This window comes from Physella acuta, unplaced genomic scaffold (genome assembly GCF_028476545.2).
Source record: "Physella acuta isolate Inbredline_101_S28 unplaced genomic scaffold, ASM2847654v3 ptg000909l, whole genome shotgun sequence".
Lineage (NCBI taxonomy): Eukaryota > Metazoa > Mollusca > Gastropoda > Physidae > Physella > Physella acuta.
Window position 1 is genome coordinate 31,657 of NW_026732426.1, and position 17,894 is coordinate 49,550.

The window sequence follows — 17,894 nt, forward strand, 5'->3', positions numbered from 1 at the left end:
TGTGTGGAAATGGGGGAGGGGCACTCTCTGGGATTAGTGAGTTACATGGCAGTTACTGGTCTCCCATGGATTACTAGGTATATATTTCATTCGAGGGCAGGGGTGGAAATATGTGCGTGTTATATATATATATATATATATATATATATATATATATATATATATATATATATATATATATATATATAAATCAGACTATGAGAGCCTCAGGTACACGATAACCAAACCTACCTTGACAGGCTATAGCTTGTATACATAACCGTGGGTTAAAAGCGCGATACTTGATTACTAATGAATGGCGACTGTGAGATCATTAAGTGGTCCATTACTTATAGGTCAATGACCCACTCGTCGATGACCCACTGGTCGATGATGAAACGGGCGATGACCGACTGGGTGATGACCCACTGGTCGATGACTAAATGAGAATTTATTAAAGGAACGATTACTAACTAGACGATGATTTACTGCACAATGACTAACTGAAAGATGCCTGACTGGACGATAACGAAATGGTTGATGATCAGCAGCTGATGTCAATGTAAACTATCATACAAACATTGTGATAATCCCTTCTTATCTGTTCAAGTATTGGATTCTCTATGATATATCAAGCATTGATTAATAATTAACTGCGTTAATTATTTGTAACAGAATGGTTAAGGTGCCATTTACTGAAATAATATACGTGGGCGTTCTCTAAATTATTAAACAGAAATTGACACGGTGAATTGATCTAATCAACTTTATCGAATTAGATTAACAATTTGTGATTTGGTTAGGCTTGAGGTTGATTTTTAATATCTTTATCTTTCAGACTTCCGATGAGAGTTTGAATTGTAAAATCGTACACGTTAATCAATTACATGTCTCCTATTTTTCTAAACTCTAATGTCGGATTTCCTCCAACACCTTTAACTGTAAGTAGTACGTGTTAACCTTACTAAATGTACTTATTTCTCCCACTTTCAGATTCGTCACGCTCTGATCACCCTCGTCGTCCTCACCTTGACCTTGCACCTGGCCACCGCGCGCGCCTCCACCAGCCTGGAGTGCAACCCCCGCAGCGCCAAGATGAGCTGTCTGATGGGCTGTTTCGGCTGCTTCGAGGCCTTCGGTGTGGAGCTCTACGACATGGCCGCATGTTGCCGGGACTGCCGGCTGACCAACGCGGAGATTATCGACGACGGGCCGTCCCGATGTTCACGAGACTACATCCGCCGTAGCTGGCTCAAGCGTATTGGGTGAACCAGGGGATGTGGTAGTTGTGTCCCTTTGTGTCGTTTTTCAAGGGTAAACCAGTATTGTGGGAGTTGTTTCCCTTGGTGAACTTTTCAATAACGGATGTTATAAATCTGGCTCACTGGGGAATGGGATTTTATTTATTAATAAAAAAAATATTAAAAACGAGCGGACCCGCGGTGTATCATACGCCGCTAGTTAGGCGTTTTTTCTACTTTTCAGTAATTCATAATTTGTGAATTCGACAGTACCAATGCTGCCACTGAAAATATTTGCTTTAAAACACTAAACCCCCATTCCCTACCCCCCCCCCCTCGTGAAAGCAGCCTCCTCTTAGTTACCTCCTCTAAGTTTAAAATAGTTTCAAACTGAATTATCTGCCCCTAATAGCCGTCACCAAACTAAACATTTAGCGTGAACTACAACTCACCTGACCATGTGAGGGGGGGGGGGGGGGTGAGGGGGGGGGGGGTGAGGGGGGGGGTGGTGGGGGGGTGGTAGCGATAGAAAGGAAGAGAGGGGACTGCAAAGAGCGCGCTTGCAGCTTGTTTTCTAATGGCTCCCAGAAGAGAATTATATATATAGATAATGTATCAGTGTCTTTATTTTGAAATCGTGTTGATTTTTTTTCCGTTTTCAACTTAATAATATTGTTTTAAAAGTTTTAATTTATTCATATTTTTTAATAGCGTCTGTATATTTCCTTTTATTTAGTGATTATGTGTTTTAAGTTACTAATTCATATTTATTTAGAAGGAGTTTGTATACCCTTTATAAAGATTATAATAATTAATTAAAATTGGAAAAAAATAAAATGTTTTTTAAGTAAGAAGTATGTCCAACCATCATTACAAAATATAAAAGCGTTATGTTTTACATAAAGTCATCAATTTTTATTCAAAGTTGGCTCGTCGTTTTTTTCCCGTTCGTGCCAAAGACACACGGGGCAGATGAAGTAGAGTTCATCTGTTTCAGTGACCCTCGGCATATGAAGGGATAGTGTGGTAAGCACTTTGCCTAGCCGCCTAAGTTTGTTCTCTAACGTGAGTTAGTTATACATTAGAGCTGGGTGGACTCATGAAAGTTTTACTCAGTTGAACCCGGATTCAAACTCAAGACTCTCGGGTTAGCAGTCTAGTGCCTCGCACACTTAAAGTTACTCTTTCAAACCAGGCGGTCAATAAGGTAGATGAAGTAGAGTTCAACCGTTTCTGTGACCTCAGCCTATGCTGAAATGTGAGTGTTCATTAGTAGATCCAGCCTCCTTTATTTCCTTAACGTGAGTCAGGTACCCACCTGAGATAAGTGAATATAGGTCTCCAACCCGGTATCCGAACTCGAGACTTTCGTGTTAGCAGTTGTGTGCTCTACAGTCCGACCACGCCGTTCCATTTAAAGTGTTGGTATCAGCCTAGTAACTTCCTTTAAAATATTCGGGGGTGGGGAGGGGGGTGGTGGGCACTTGACTATATCTTACTGAAAGCTTTTTTTTCTTTCTAGATCTGTTAGTACATTTGTGGCAGCGAATGCCTATGCTTCAAGTGTTCTAAATGAGCTACGAATTGGTGCAAATATTAGTGACCTTTCCAAAAAAGTGGCCGAGATTGCCCTATCCATAAAAATGGCCAATGTTGGCCTTTCCATAAAAGTGGCCCAGGTGGTTTAAGTTGGCCTCTATGGACGTAAAATCGTCAAAAGACAACTCAATACAATATGGTACAAAGTCAGAGTGTTCAAATACCTAGTACGATATGCTATTATTATAACAACTGCCTCAAAATTGGACCAGTAAAGTTATTTTAGAAGATTTTAATGACAACACTATGCTAGCAATATTAGAATTCAATCAACTTTTTCGTGTTATTAAAAATGTATAAAATTTCACAAAACTCGTATGACAAGATCACAGAGCTCAAAATTCAAAAACAAAAAATGTGTATATATATATATATATATATATATATATATATATATATATATATATATATATATATATATATATATATATATATATATATATATATTTAAAATACTTAACAGAAATTAATCTTTTATATATCACGCACAAAAATCAGTAAGCTTTATACATGTTATACGTACATACTGAACCAAATCTAATGTAAGTTATCTAATCATATACAAGTTATAAATATAAATAACATTATAGAATAAATAGGTTTTCAATCATCGAACTTTGTTTGTAAACAATGTCACGTGGTCATACTAAAGTCGCGTGCTGGACTCTCCGTTAGGTTGTCTGTCTGACGTGGCACCAGTGTCTGTCTTCTCGGTAGAGTCTGTCTGGAATCGCTTGCAGAAGAAGACTTTCTGCATGCGCGATCATAGGGTTCTAAAGACCGTAGCGGCTGGGGTAGGAACATCCAGTCTTGGAGCTTTCTGGGCAGGCTCTGGGGACGTTTAGCCTGCAGGCATTTGATGACGCCGATGATGATGAAGAGAAGGCAGACAGGCCCGAGGACGCCGAGGAGGACGTACCAGCCCGGGATGGAGAGAGCGAAGACTAGGGCGGGGAAGAGGAAGAACATGAGGATGATGTAGACGATGGCGAACCAGCGGTACTCGGCCGTGCAGTTGCCTAGAAATTTAGCAAGCGGGATGGGGAAGCGGAGGTAGGGGATGGGGTAAAACAGGAGGATGCCGGTGATGTTGAAGAAGAGGTGGCAGAAGGCTGCTTGTAACGCGTTTCTGAGGCCGTCCGTGTTGGCTAAGGCTGTGAGAATCGCCGTGGTCGTGGTGCCGATGTTTGACCCCAGGGTCAAAGGGTACATTCGGTCGAGTTCAATGATCCCGATGCCGACGAGCGGGGTGAGGATGGAGGTGAAGATGGAGGAGCTCTGGACGATGATGGTCAACCCGGCGCCGATGATGATGGCGAGGTATCCGGTGAGGTAGCCCAGCGGTCCGGGAAAGTCCGCGTTGATGAATTTTTTGATGATGAGAGCGATGGGGCCTTGGAGAAGGGAGTGCAGCAGTTTGACAATGGCGACCAGACACAGGCAGAGAATAGTAAGGGAGATAACCAGCATGATTGCTCTAATAGCTTTGTCGTTTAATGTGGAGTACACTCCCTTGAATAAAAACTCACCTAATTGTAAAAAAAATATCAATCGTAAATTACAAACAACAGCATTGCATTAAAGTATTTAATAAGAGTTATTTGTGTAAACAATATTTTAATAATGTATTTTATATTCATATAAAAAAAACGGGTTTTTCTTGAAATATACTAAATTATAAATATGTATAAAAATATGATAAATTGCTGATTAAAAGATTGTTTGTATTACCTAACCTCGGTGCTAAAGCTATTTTTTAATGTTAATTTCATATAGATAAATACCCAACCTTACGATATCCCAAGCAACAGGGGTCGGCAACCTGCGGCTCGCGAGCCGCATGCGGCTCTTTTGATGTAAAGATGCGGCTCTCCTGCTCCTTTAACAAAAATTCACGAAACTCATAACAAAATTATACTGTAAAGAAACACAAGTTTAAACAGTAAAAAAAAATCAACAGAGAGCAGTGAGAATAAGTGCAGTAGAAAGTATACGGACAGCTGTCAGCCGCTTGGGCACCAGGCCCAGCCGTGATGTGGACAGCCCCGTAGCAACAATTCCATGCCTGCCACTGCCCAAGTGTCGACTATTCCATGCCTGCCACTGCCCAAGTGTCGACTTTTTCGAATATCGTTAAATGGGGAATGTTATTTTATTCAGAATGCATTCTTCTACCTGTCCGTCAGTAATCATTAATTTGACCTGAGTGACGTTGAATTTTAGTTATTAGCTTCCTACTGTTGAGCCTGGTACTGGAGAGTGGGGTACGAGTTTGCATGCGTTCAGTGGGGTGGAAGATAAGCCTGGTGAGAACCGAAGTACAGAAGCGACAGATACACGGTAATCAAACCGATATCCAATTCGGTCTGAGTTTGTCGTGTTGAGGCCTGTCTGGCTCATGGGAGACAATTCATGGGCCGGCGATGTCCGTAAAGAAAGAAAAAAAAAGGTTACTGTTTCTAAAGTGGATTTGAATAGTCCTATATTTTTATTTTTTGATTACTAATTTCATTATTCTGACGAAAAACATGTTTTTATGTGAACAAATATTATTTCATATTTAAAACTACTTATATTAAATAACAAATCATATGTATTTACATAATCCTAATCAAATAGTATAATATTGAAATTAAAAAGTGTTAGTGGCTCTTTAAAAACTGGGAAATTTTGAAAATAGTAACTTATGGCTCTTTAGTCTCAAAAGGTTGCCGACCCCTGCTAGCAATGATATCTTTAAATGTTAATTTCATAAATATATAATTACTAAAACCTCCAGCACGACATTAGCACGAACTCAAATTTGAAATTATTAAAAATCAGTTAAATTTGCCGTGAAATTCATTTCAGGATAATACTTTGGTTTTTAAAAATATTCTTTTATATTGAAATTCTGGAAGAATGAAATTTGGGGGGGGGGGGGATTAAACCATCCAGTCACTTGGTGAATGATCTCATCGATTATATTGATTTTACCTGTTTGTTCAAATTGAAACTTTCAAAGTAACAGTGGTTGTTTCAGATCTTTTTCTCTAGGGGGGTGGGGGCATATAAAGATCCAGAGAGGGGAGGGGGGGGGACTATTGTCATAAACAAGTATATATTAAGAATATTCTCCATTAAACAATTTTCTATTTTGTCTGAGGGGTTGGGGCTAAGTGTGGGTTCTTGGACTTCTCCACCCACTTCACAAAGGAAATGCCTGAAAGAAACTCTGCCCTTATATCGCTGAAACTAACCCCGCCCATGCCTCGCTGAGCCTTTCCACCTCCCTCATGCGACACTGAGCTGGCGGGCAGTGCTCTCTCTAGAGGGAAAAGGTGGCCTACAACGTGTATTTTGTGTGCGCAGCGTTCTCAAAGTCTTACAATACAACATGACTGCTCGTTCAAAAAATACTGCGTGGCTGATTTTTAAAAATCTACTGCGTGGCTGATTTTAAAAAACTACTGCGTGACTGATCTTAAAAAATCTACTGCGTGGTTGATTAAAAAAAACTACTGCGTGGCTGATTTTAAAAAACTACTGCGTGGCTGATCTTCAAAAAATCTACTGCGTGGCTGATCTTTAAAAAATCTACTGCGTGGCTGATTTAAAAAAAAAAAAACTACTGCATGACTGATTTCTAAAAAACTACTGCGTGGCTCATTTCTAAAAAACTACTGCGTGGCTGCTTTTAAAAAACTACTGCGTGGCTGATCTTTAAAAAAAAAGTCTTGCGTTGCTGAATGTCTAAAAAACTACTGCGTTGCTGATCTTAAAAAATCTACTGCGTGGCTGATTAAAAAAACAAAAACAAATGCGTAGTTGCGTAACCGTGCATCATAAAGACGCCATAGCAGTCGGGCCTTGCTCCCAGTACTCACATTCCTTGAAGCACGTCATCTTCTCCACGTCCCTCGTGTACAGCGTGCACGAGAAGTCCTCACCCACAAGCTCGTCCATGACGCTGACGTTGCTCACGGCGCAGCTGGAGAGGAAGAAGTTGTGGGAGCTGGAGCTGAAACAGCTGCTGACGCCGGAGCAGTCCAGGGTCTGGTTGGTGGTGTGGTGGATATGGTGGATATGGATGAGACTATTAGGATGAGTGGATTATGATAATTGGATTAGATAAGTGGATGAGTCTGAAATTATATGGGTGCCTAAGTAGATGGGAAGAAATAGATATGGATGGCTGAATATGGAGGAATTAGCTATTGGTGAGTAGATATGTACACTATGATATGTATGGCTGGATATTGATGGATGTATTTGGATATGTGGATACGTATGTGATAATATTTATATGCTTTGATGCAGATGAGAATATTATGAATGAGCAGAAACCGCAAATGTTCGTATTGAAGTTTCAAGTATAGCTGATGCTTAATTACGCAAAAAGAAATTAATAAGGGATGAAGCGCGATAAAAAATGAGGTACACTATCATTATTTGTATGTATAGCTCTTGTCAATAACTAAATCGCACAAAATATCAGACTAACCTATACTTAATCTATCTCAAATGACCTTTAACCTGAGGCTGACCAATCCCTTACTTCCATCCTACGACCTTGACCCCGATGCTTACCTATAAATAACCTTCCTTAGATTATCTTGACCCCGAGGCTTACCCACCCTACATCAAACGACCTTGAACCCGATGGTTACTTATATTTACCATACATCAGATGACCTTGACCACGAGGCTTACCCACTCTACATCAGACGACCTTGACCCCGAGGCTTACCTAGCTTTAACCTACCTCGGACGGCCTTGACCACGAGGAATACCCCCCAACCTCAGATGACCTTGACCCGGATACTTATCCATACAAAATCAGACGACCTTGACCCCTAGGCTTACCTATCCTCGACCTACAACAGTCGACCTATGACCTCGTGCCCTGGAAAGCGTCACAGTCGACCTGTGGGACGAGCCCACGCATGCGCTAAGCTGCGGACGGAAGTGAAAGATTCGATTACTAGAGCTGTACCCTCTAAGCTATACCTTCTTACCGGACGGTCCGTAGGACAAGTGAAGTAGAGTTCATCTGATTGTGGGACCTCTGTATATTATGAGGTACCAACCAGAGCTGGGTGGGCTGAGGTATTTTATACTGACGAACTTGGATTCCAACTCGAGGCTTTCAGGTAGCTGTCTAGCGCTCTACCGCTAAGCCTTAAAGTCTAGTATTGTTCCCTTTTCTAACCTGAAGGTCTATGGGGCTAGTGAAGTAGAGTTCATCTGCTCATTTGACCCCTGTATGTAAACAGATAGTGTAGTCAACAGTATGCCCAGCGCCTATACATTCTCTGATGTGTGTTAGATACCCATCAGAGCTGGGTGGACTCAGGGATGTTCAAATGAATAGATCGCGTTTTCGTACTCGAGACTTTCCTGTTAGCAGTCGAATGCTCTACTACGCCGTCCCATGAAGTCGTGAAGTTCTTACAACAATCTCTGACGTTAACGCGTTGAAATCTGGTGTATACAACTTGCGCTAATCATTTAACTTACGAACAAAAGTTAACCGAGACAATTGAACCACCAAGGTCAAACATTAGTTTCAACCATTAACCTAATCTCAACCATCAACCTCTTTCAAATTTGGGTTCAAGTCAATAATATGTACTTGTCCACCCAGTTCTGAAGGGTACGTAACTCATGTTAGGGAAATAAAGGCAGCTTGACATAGTGCTGACCACACTATCTCTTCATATGCTGAGGTTTCAGAAGCAGATGAACTCTACTTCATCTGTCCCATGTATCTTTGTCTCGAACATGATGATAATGATGATGATGATGATGGTGATGGTGGTGGTGGTAATGATAATGATAAGGATAATGATGGTAATGCTGATGATTATAATGATGATGATTATAATGATGATGATGATGATGATGATGATGATGATGATGATGATGATGATGATGATGATGATGGTGATGATGATGATGATGATAAAATTAGAAATCATATAATATAACTATAGGTCTATCCCAATCCACTTTAGAAGCCAATAACTTTTAGTTTCTTTCTTTACGAACACCACTGGTTCAGTAGTTATCTTTCATTGCCAGTGCAGACCTCAGCATGGTAAACTCCGACTATCTGGTTTGGATATCGGTTTGATTACTGTATCGGTCGCTTCTGTCTTTCGGTTCTCACAAGGCTTATCTTTCACCCCACGCGAACCCAAAGTCCAGTACCTTATAGCTTAACCGTAGGAAACCAATAACTAACATACTTCGTCACTCAGGTCAAATTATTGCATACTGACAGGTAGAGGAATGCATTCTGAATAAAATAACATTCCCCGTGTAACGGCAATCGAAAAGCGGGGCCCTTGGGCAGTGGCAAACATGGAATGGTCTCCACGGGGCTGGCTAAAGCGCGGCTGTGGGGTTGGGCCTGGTGCCAAGGCGGCTGTCAGCTGTCCATTCACTTTCTACCTCACCTATTCTCACTGTTCTCTGATGAGTTTTTTAATCCTATTTAAAGTTGTTTTTCTTTACAGTATAATATTTTTATGAATTTTGAATATGAAACTATACAAATATTAATCATTGTGCATGGAACTGGAGGGCCGCACTATAACACAAAAGAGCCGCATGGGCGAGCCGCATGTTGCCGATCCCTGCGCTAACATAGTATGTGAGACTTCAGTAAATACGCAAATATAAGTAATAGAGTTATCAACACCGTCCTTTAATCAATTTTCTTGGTATTAATATTATAGCTGGTTGATACTAGTGTCTACTAATTATGGGATTAACAACTAACAATTAATAGGAGTTGTAATTAACATTTTATTATTTATCACCAAATATTAAAGATATTTTTCTTGTAATTTAATTTTTTATAATTAATTTTAACATTTGTTTACTTGTATTTTGTTTCAAGATATTAATACTTTTTCCTTTTCTTTTTATCGTTTAATTTTATAATTACCTCCCTTTCAAAAAAATATATGTTTTTTTCCCCTGACAAAAAAAGTTCTACGCACGAGATATTTTGACAGCAACAGAAGACGACAGCAAACCGCTGTGAACTGTGCTACACCTTGGTGCACTCTCAGGACTAACATTAATATTCTGTGTCACTTTTACATTCCATGTTAGGTGATGGGAGGGGGGTGCGTGATGGAATATGGTGTGGGGGAGTTGAATGTTTGGGTGATTTTGGTAGAGACTATTTTTGTATCGAGTTTAGATTTGTGAGATTGTTGGTGTGGGAGAGTTTAGTGTGGGAAAAGTTTTTTGTGGGAGCATTTAGTGTGGGAGAATTTAGTGTGAGAATATGTAATGTGGGAGAATTTATTGTGAGAGAATTTAGTGTGGGAGAATTTAGTGTGGGAGAATAGGCCTATAGTGCGAGAGAATTTAGTGTCAGAGAATTTAGTGTGAGAGAATTTAGTTTGGGAGAATTAAGTGTGTAGGGAATTTTGCGATTATTAGTGTGGGGGATTGTGTTTCTGGATGGCTATTTATTCCTCAATAGGCTTAGATATTGTATGAGTGTAGCATTGTCACGTTTAGGGAGTGCCCATCTAAGGGTCCCGTTTATTTTGTTGTTTTCATGAAGTGAGAAATACAATGTATATGTACCGTGTGTTTTGCATATTTTGTCCATTGTGGTGACGTCAGGGGATTGTGAGGAGAAGTACAAGATTGCTAATGAGATGTCTTATTATATGACCTCGCAGGTTTGGTTGACCTCTTGGAGTGATATGTACTTTTATTGTAGCTGAGTCAGTTGCAGTCAGTGTTTCTTCCAGACTTTTTTCTCCGGGGGGGGGGCACTTGAAATTTTCGGGGGGGGGGGGGCGGCAAACTTTCTTCGGGGGGGGGGGTGGACACTGTAAAAAGTATATATTTTCTATATAAATTATATAAATTTTATTTCGTTCGGGGGGGGGGGGGGGAGGGGGCGGTAAAAAAATTTCGGGGGGGGGGGGGGGGGGGGCAAAGCCTGGAAGAAACTCTGGTTGCAGTTAAATAAGGATCTGGACAATCCTCTTCGGGTAGTTTAAGAGTTATTGTTGTTGACCTGTCTGCAAAGGGTGGGGTCCAAGATTTCATTAAGCCACCTGACCGGTAGTACGGGTTGCTGCTCTCCAAGTCTCTCAACTTAGAGGGAACAGGAATGGGCGCAACCCCATTGTAGAGTTTGGTAATAGTTGCATAGTCCATTTCTAGTATAGAGAAGAGGACTCGGTGCATTTAGATTTTGCTCAACGTTCGGAATAGTTTTCAACCAGCAATAACCAATAATGATCAATTACATTTATCAGCTAACATATGATGTGAGACTTCATTAAACACGCAGTTTTTTGTTTCTTTTTTTATTTTAAACCTTTCGTTTTTTTCCATTTTTTGATGTTCGAAATTATGTACAGAATTTGATGTTGATGTAAAGTAAAGTTTCGCTTTTAAACCTGACGGTCTATGGGGCAAGTGAAGTATAGTTCACTTGTTTCTGTGACCTTTCAACACTATGATCAGCCGCCTTTACTTTCCCTAGCGTGAGTTAGGTACCCATCAGAGTTGGGTGGACTCAGTGACGGTCTACTGACTTGAACCCGGATTCGAACTCGAGACTACCGCAAGACCACTCCGTCCCCATTATACTTTTTTTTAAATAGAATTCCTTACACGCAGTTCACTCCTAGGAGCTAGCTGTGTGGAAAGGTTGCATGTTTAAAATATACATAGTATACATAGTATTGCATACAATTACAGTTAAGCATGTCATACAATTTTGAGTTTCCATTATAACAAAACGTCTAAATTTTTAATTGACTACTTCTTTCCCTTCTGAACTGTGAAACTGTACTCTTTTACCTTATGGCTTTCTCTCGCCCTTTCTTTCTGAGACAAGAGATTTGAATGGTGAGCTAGTACGTGATGATGAATGCTTTTTTTCTGGGATGTTTTTATCACAAAAGCAGCAACTGAAGTTAGTTTCGTTGTTGTGTTTTTCCGTGTAGTGTCGATGTAAGTCATTGTGGGTTTTTGAATCATTACAGAAGTTGCATTTTTGAGATAAGTGTGTTCTGTTCTTTCGTGATTTAGTACTTCCTTAACCGTTTGGTACGAGCTGGGGCAGAAGCTGCCTGTTAGGTGATCGTGGATTAATTTCTCGATTTTTTTTTATTTAGTTATTTTTCCTTGTTCTGTGGGACTCGTTTGATTTATCCTTTTTGTTGACGAAGCGGTTTCTATTTCTGAATCTGGGTCTGTTGCTGCGTCCTTGGTTGGAGAGTTTTGGATTTTGCTTGATGATGGTGCTTGTGGTGCAGGTGGCGCATTATTTTGTGCTGAAGGTTGGTCCTTGGGCGTTGAATTTAGGTTGAAAGCTTAGCATTGATTGGACCAGTTTAGAGTAGAGGAACAATTTGGCACGCCTGCCTATTTCCAGCAATTGCCATAAGTCAGGGGTCGGCAACCTTTAGAGACGGAAGAGCCAAAAGTTACAATTTTCAAAATTTCCTAGTTTTTAAAGAGCCACAAACATTTTTATTTCAATATTATGATATTTCATTCATATATATATATATATATATATATATATATATATATATATATATATATATATATATATATATAAATAAATAAATAAATAAATATATATATATATATATATATATATATATATATATATATATATATATATATATATATATATATATATATATATATATATAGGCCTATATATAATTTAAAATAATTAGCTTTTAAAATTAAATAATATTTATTCATATAAAAACATACATATGGTTAGCACAAAACAAATTAAGGTAATTTAACCAGCTCTGCTAGAATAATAAAATCAGTAATCACATTATATAACAATAATTTTTGAATTATTGACCTTGCAAGCCTCGAGACATTTATGTTAGAGCTGTCCAGTTGTGCAGAGAAAATGCATGTTTTTCTGGACTTTCTCCTGAGTTCCGTGAACTTACCACTCCACAAATGTTTGGTCAAAGTGTACTTGCATTTGTTTTGAATTGCTCAAATCACTCGGGAATCCATCCTTCATTTTGTTTGTTGTAATGCTGAAGTAATTCATGTTAAAAGTAGCATTGGTTTCATGATAATTTTTTTCAAATTTATCGAAATTAATTAATGTATTGCTCTCCGTGTCTTCAACAAAAAAAAGTATTTTTTTTTTCGAAACAGTCCACTTCATCACCCAAGGCATAGGCTGGGTTTCCCTTTCCTTGCAGTTTTACATTTAGCTCATTTAGTTTCTTTGTAATATCCACCATGAAGTTGAATGTTTCGATTCAGATGGGACAATTTAATAGAATGTACATTGAAATAGAAAGTAAATAAATATTCTAATAGAATAGCGAGTGCTTATTGTTTATGTTTTTTATTATATCGTTCATCACCAAACGTTGCAGAACAATATTTTTATGAGTTTCGAAAATAAAATAATTATTAATGTGTGCATGGAGGTGTAGAGACGCATCTTGACATCAAAAGAGCCGCATGCGGCTCGCGAGCCGCAGGTTGCCGACCCCTGGTGTAGACCTCTAGGTTATGAGGGCCTTTATGCCCAGTTACGGTCACTTTAAGAGTGAGACTCGCCATGGAGAAAGTTCTGGCTCATAAGAGCATGAAACAAAGTCATAAAAATAAACACGTACCCCGATCCAAGGGAAATAACAAACGAAATTAACACCAAAATTCCAAAGGAGACAGTTGTCTCCCTTGAAAAGAAAACACAGTCTGGATCCTCACGGAGAAAGAACAAACAATATTCACAAAATCCAATTTGAAATAAACAAAGTAGCTCTAAAAAGTGCTTTATAACATGAATTAAATCGAACGGATATCACTTGCCTAATCCTAATCAAATACAATAATATTGTTATTGAATCTTTAAAACCTGGGAAATTTTGTAAATTTTAACTTTTGGCTCTTCTGCCTCTAAAGGTTGCCGGCCCCTGATCTATTAGATTTACCTGCTAACAAAAAAAAGATTTTAGATGTTACATAACCGACACCCATCAGTTAACTAATGTTCTTGGTATTAATATTACAGATGGATGATACTAGTTTCATTTAATTGTTGTTTTTGGATTGAGATCAACAATTACTGAGAGTTGTAATTAACATTGTGTGAAAAGGCACCAAATGTTTAAATTAGTTTTATGCATTTATTATTCTATAATTAATATTAATGTCTGTTTACTTGTTTATATTCAAAACTGGTTTACTACTTTTATTTTTTATTTTTGTCATTTAATTTTACAATTACCTCCCTTGAAAAAAAAACATTGTTATTTTTCTCCCCTGACAATAAAGTTCCACACGCGAGATACTTTCAAACAAATAAAAGACGACAGCAAAGCGCTGTGAACTGTGCTACACCTTGGTGCACTCTCGGGACTAACACTAATATTCTGCGTCAATATTTAATTTCACGTGGGGGTGGGGGGGGGGGGGGGTGTGTGATGGAATCTATTATGGCGGAGTTGAATGTTTGGGCGATTTTGGTGTATCGAGCTTAGATTTGTGAGCTTTTAAGTGTGGGAGCATTTAGTGTGGGACAATTTAGTGTCAGAAAATTTTGTCTGGGAGAATTTAGTGTCGGATAATTTAGTGTGGGATATTCATTGTGGGCTAATTTGTGCGGCGGAATTTAGTGTGGAAGAATTCATTGTGGGAGAATTTAGTGCGGGCAAATTGTGTCTGGGTGAATTTAGTGTGGGAGAATTTAGTGTGGAAGAATTTAGTGAGCGATAATTTAGTGTCAAAAAATGTAGTTTGGCCGAATTTAGTGTGGTAAAATTTCGTGTTGGCGAAATTATTGTGTTGTAGTGTAGGCAAGGCACACGATTTGCATTGGTGTGTTTACAATTATATCTACTGTTGGTGTGAGGGGGTTTACTGTTGGTTAGTTAGTTGAATGGGGGTATTAGGTATCAGTAGGAGTGTTTTTGTTTTGGGGGGGGGGGGGGGGTAGGGGGATTTATGGACGCATATTGTGTGTAGGTGGGGCTAGTAGACGCATTTTGTGTGTGGTGGGATTAGTGGACGCATTTTGTGTGTGGTGGGATTAGTGGACACATTTTGTGTGTGGTGGGATTAGTTGACGCATTTTGTGTGCGGTGGGATTAGTGGACGCATTTTGTTTGTGGTGGGATTAGTGGACGCATATTGTGTGTGGGTGTTCGTGATTAATTCAGGTGTGGGGATCAGAGAGGCTCCCCACCCCCACCTTCGCCTACCGCGAACGAAATGGAATTTTTTATAGAAGGTATATACTTTTACCAGTGACCCCCCCCCCCCCCTACCCCGGGGAAAAAGTCTGAAATAAACACTGTGTGATTGACTCTGCTATAATACACAAGAGGAAAAAGACAGTGTTTCTTCCAGACTTTTTTCTCGGGGGGGGGGGGGGGGGGGGAGGGAGGGCACTTGATATTTTCGGGGGGGGGGGGGGTGGAGTCGGACTCTAATAATAGTATAATTTTACTATTTAAATTCCATCTTGGTCAGGGGGGGTGGCGTTAGACTTTCTTCGCCCCCCCCCCCCCCTCCCGAAGAGAAGCCTGATAGAAACTCTAGAAAAAGAAAGCGCATTTCGTATGTACAGACATCCAGTGTACATAAATAGTAAGGGGAAAATCATGTCTTATACCCTTTATGTTAACGAGCTTTTACAAGCGCTAAAACGGAGTGGTGGCTGTTGAATCGTGATGTTTTGATGTGTTTTTTTTCTGTTCTGGGCTGTTTTCTTTCTTCCTCTTGGTTGTTGATGTTTCCACGATTGTTTGTTGTTGATGTGTCCACGATTGTTTGTTGTTGATGTTTCCACGATTGTTTGTTGTTGATGTTTCCACTATTGTTTGTTGTTGATGTTTCCACGATTGTTTGTTGTTGATGTTTCCACGATTGTTTGTTGTTGATGTTTCCACGATTGTTTGTTGTTGATGTTTCCAAGATTGTTTGTTGTTGATGTTTCCACGATTGTTTGCTGTTGATGTTTCCACGATTGTTTGTTGTTGATGTTTCCACGATTGTTTGTTGTTGATGTTTCCACGATTGTTTGTTGTTGATGTTTCCACGATTGTTTGCTGTGGTGAGATTTGAGGGCCGGACGTTTCTTTCTCTGGTGTCGAGATCTGAGTGGTGACTGCATACATGCTTGTTACTGGCTGTTGTGCTGTTTCGCCATGGTCAGATGTTGGCGTCTTCAAGACCGTTGATTCGGATGTTGGCGTTTTCAAGGCCGTTGATTCAGATGTTGGCGTCTTCAAGGCCGTTGATTCAGATGTTGGCGTCTTCAAGGCCGTTGATTCAGATGTGTCCAATGTTGGCGTCTTCAAGACCGTTGATTCAGATGTTGGCGTCTTCAAGACCGTTGATTCAGATGTTGACGTCTTCAAGGCCGTTGATTCAGATGTTGGCGTCTTCAAGGCCGTTGATTCAGATGTTGGCGTCTTCAAGGCCGTTGATTCAGATGTGTCCAATATTGTCGTCTTCAAGACCGTTGATTCAGATGTTGGCGTCTTCAAGACCGTTGATTCAGATGTTGGCGTCTTCAAGACCGTTGATTCAGATGTGTCCAATGTTGGCGTCTTCAAGACCGTTTATTCAGATGTTGGCGTCTTCAAGACCGTTGATTGAGATTTTGGCGTCTTCAAGACCGTTGATTGAGATGTTGGTGTCTTCAAGACCGTTGATTCAGATGTTGGCGTCTTCAAGACCGTTGATTCAGATGTTGACTTCTACAAGACCGTTGATTCAGATGTTGGCGTCTTCAAGACCGTTGATTCAGATGTTGGCGTCTTCAAGACCGTTGATTCAGATGTGTCCAATGTTGGCGTCTTCAAGGCCGTTGATTCAGATGTTGGCGTCTTCAAGGCCGTTGATTCAGATGTTGGCGTCTTCAAGGCCGTTGATTCAGATGTGTCCAATGTTGGCGTCTTTAAGACCGTTGATTCAGATGTTGGCGTCTTCAAGACCGTTGATTCAGATGTTGGCGTCTTCAAGACCGTTGATTCAGATGTTGGCGTCTTCAAGACCGTTGATTGAGATTTTGGCGTCTTCAAGACCGTTGATTGAGATGTTGGTGTCTTCAAGACCGTTGATTCAGATGTTGGCGTCTTCAAGACCGTTGATTCAGATGCAGGGGCGGAACTACCATACCGCCAGACCCCGCAATGCGGGGGGGCCCAGGACGTTTAGGGGCCCAGTTCCGACCAAAAAGCAATGATTTTTTTTTCAAAAATTATGTTTTTCATGCATCTTGAAAGTGGTTTTGTAAAAAAAAAAACAAAAAAAAAAAAACAGGTCTACTATAGCAGAGATTGTTGCGTAGAAAAATATTTTGAAATCTACAAATGCTATAGTTTGAAAGGTAGGTAAACATTCACACTACTATGTATATTAAAAAGCAATTGATTCTCTGAATTGTTATTTAAATAAGACGTACTAAACAATGATATAACTATAAAAATCAATGTTTTCAAAATTGATATTATATAAGCCAAAAATGAAAAAAATAAACATAACGCGAGAAACCATTCACGAATCAAGCTTACGAATTTATATATTTTTGACCAGCATGTATAGTTGTGACCATGATTATTTCTAGCCCAAGATGAGTTAGGGCAGGGGTCGGTAACCTTTTCAAGCGGAAGAGCCAAAAGTTACTAGTTTCAAAATTTCCCTGATTTTAAAGAGCCACTAACATTATTTTTATTTCAAATATTTTTTTTATTAAGATTATTAGTATTTGTTCAAGGAGCTGGAGAGCCGCATCTTGATATCAAAAGAGCCGCAGGTTGCCGACCCCTGAGTTAGGACTAAATTTGTCTGGTTTGTTCTCTCAGAATGGTTATATATTGCAATGAAGTAGACTAAATTACTCAGTTAGGATATAGGTTATATATATATATATATATATATATATATATATATATATATATATATATATATATATATATATATATATATATAGGGGGCCCTAATTTTTTCTTTGCGGGGGAGCCTTTTTTTTCTAGTTCCGCCACTGTTCAGATGTTGACTTCTACAAGACCGTTGATTCAGATGTGTCTATGACCGGGCTTT

The 17,894-nt window shown here is 39.5% G+C and overlaps 1 protein-coding gene across 1 annotated transcript; it reads right to left on the reverse strand.

Moving 5' to 3' along the window:
- Positions 1-3,452: 3,452 nt before the first annotated feature.
- Positions 3,453-10,994, reverse strand: LOC131953115 (sodium-dependent phosphate transport protein 2B-like). Its single transcript, XM_059316146.1, has 3 exons — positions 10,897-10,994; positions 6,686-6,894; positions 3,453-4,348 (listed from the first exon to the last, which is right to left on the reverse strand). The coding sequence occupies exons 1-3, from the start codon at positions 10,992-10,994 to the stop codon at positions 3,453-3,455; spliced, it is 1,203 nt and encodes a 400-aa protein (XP_059172129.1).
- Positions 10,995-17,894: the final 6,900 nt, after the last annotated feature.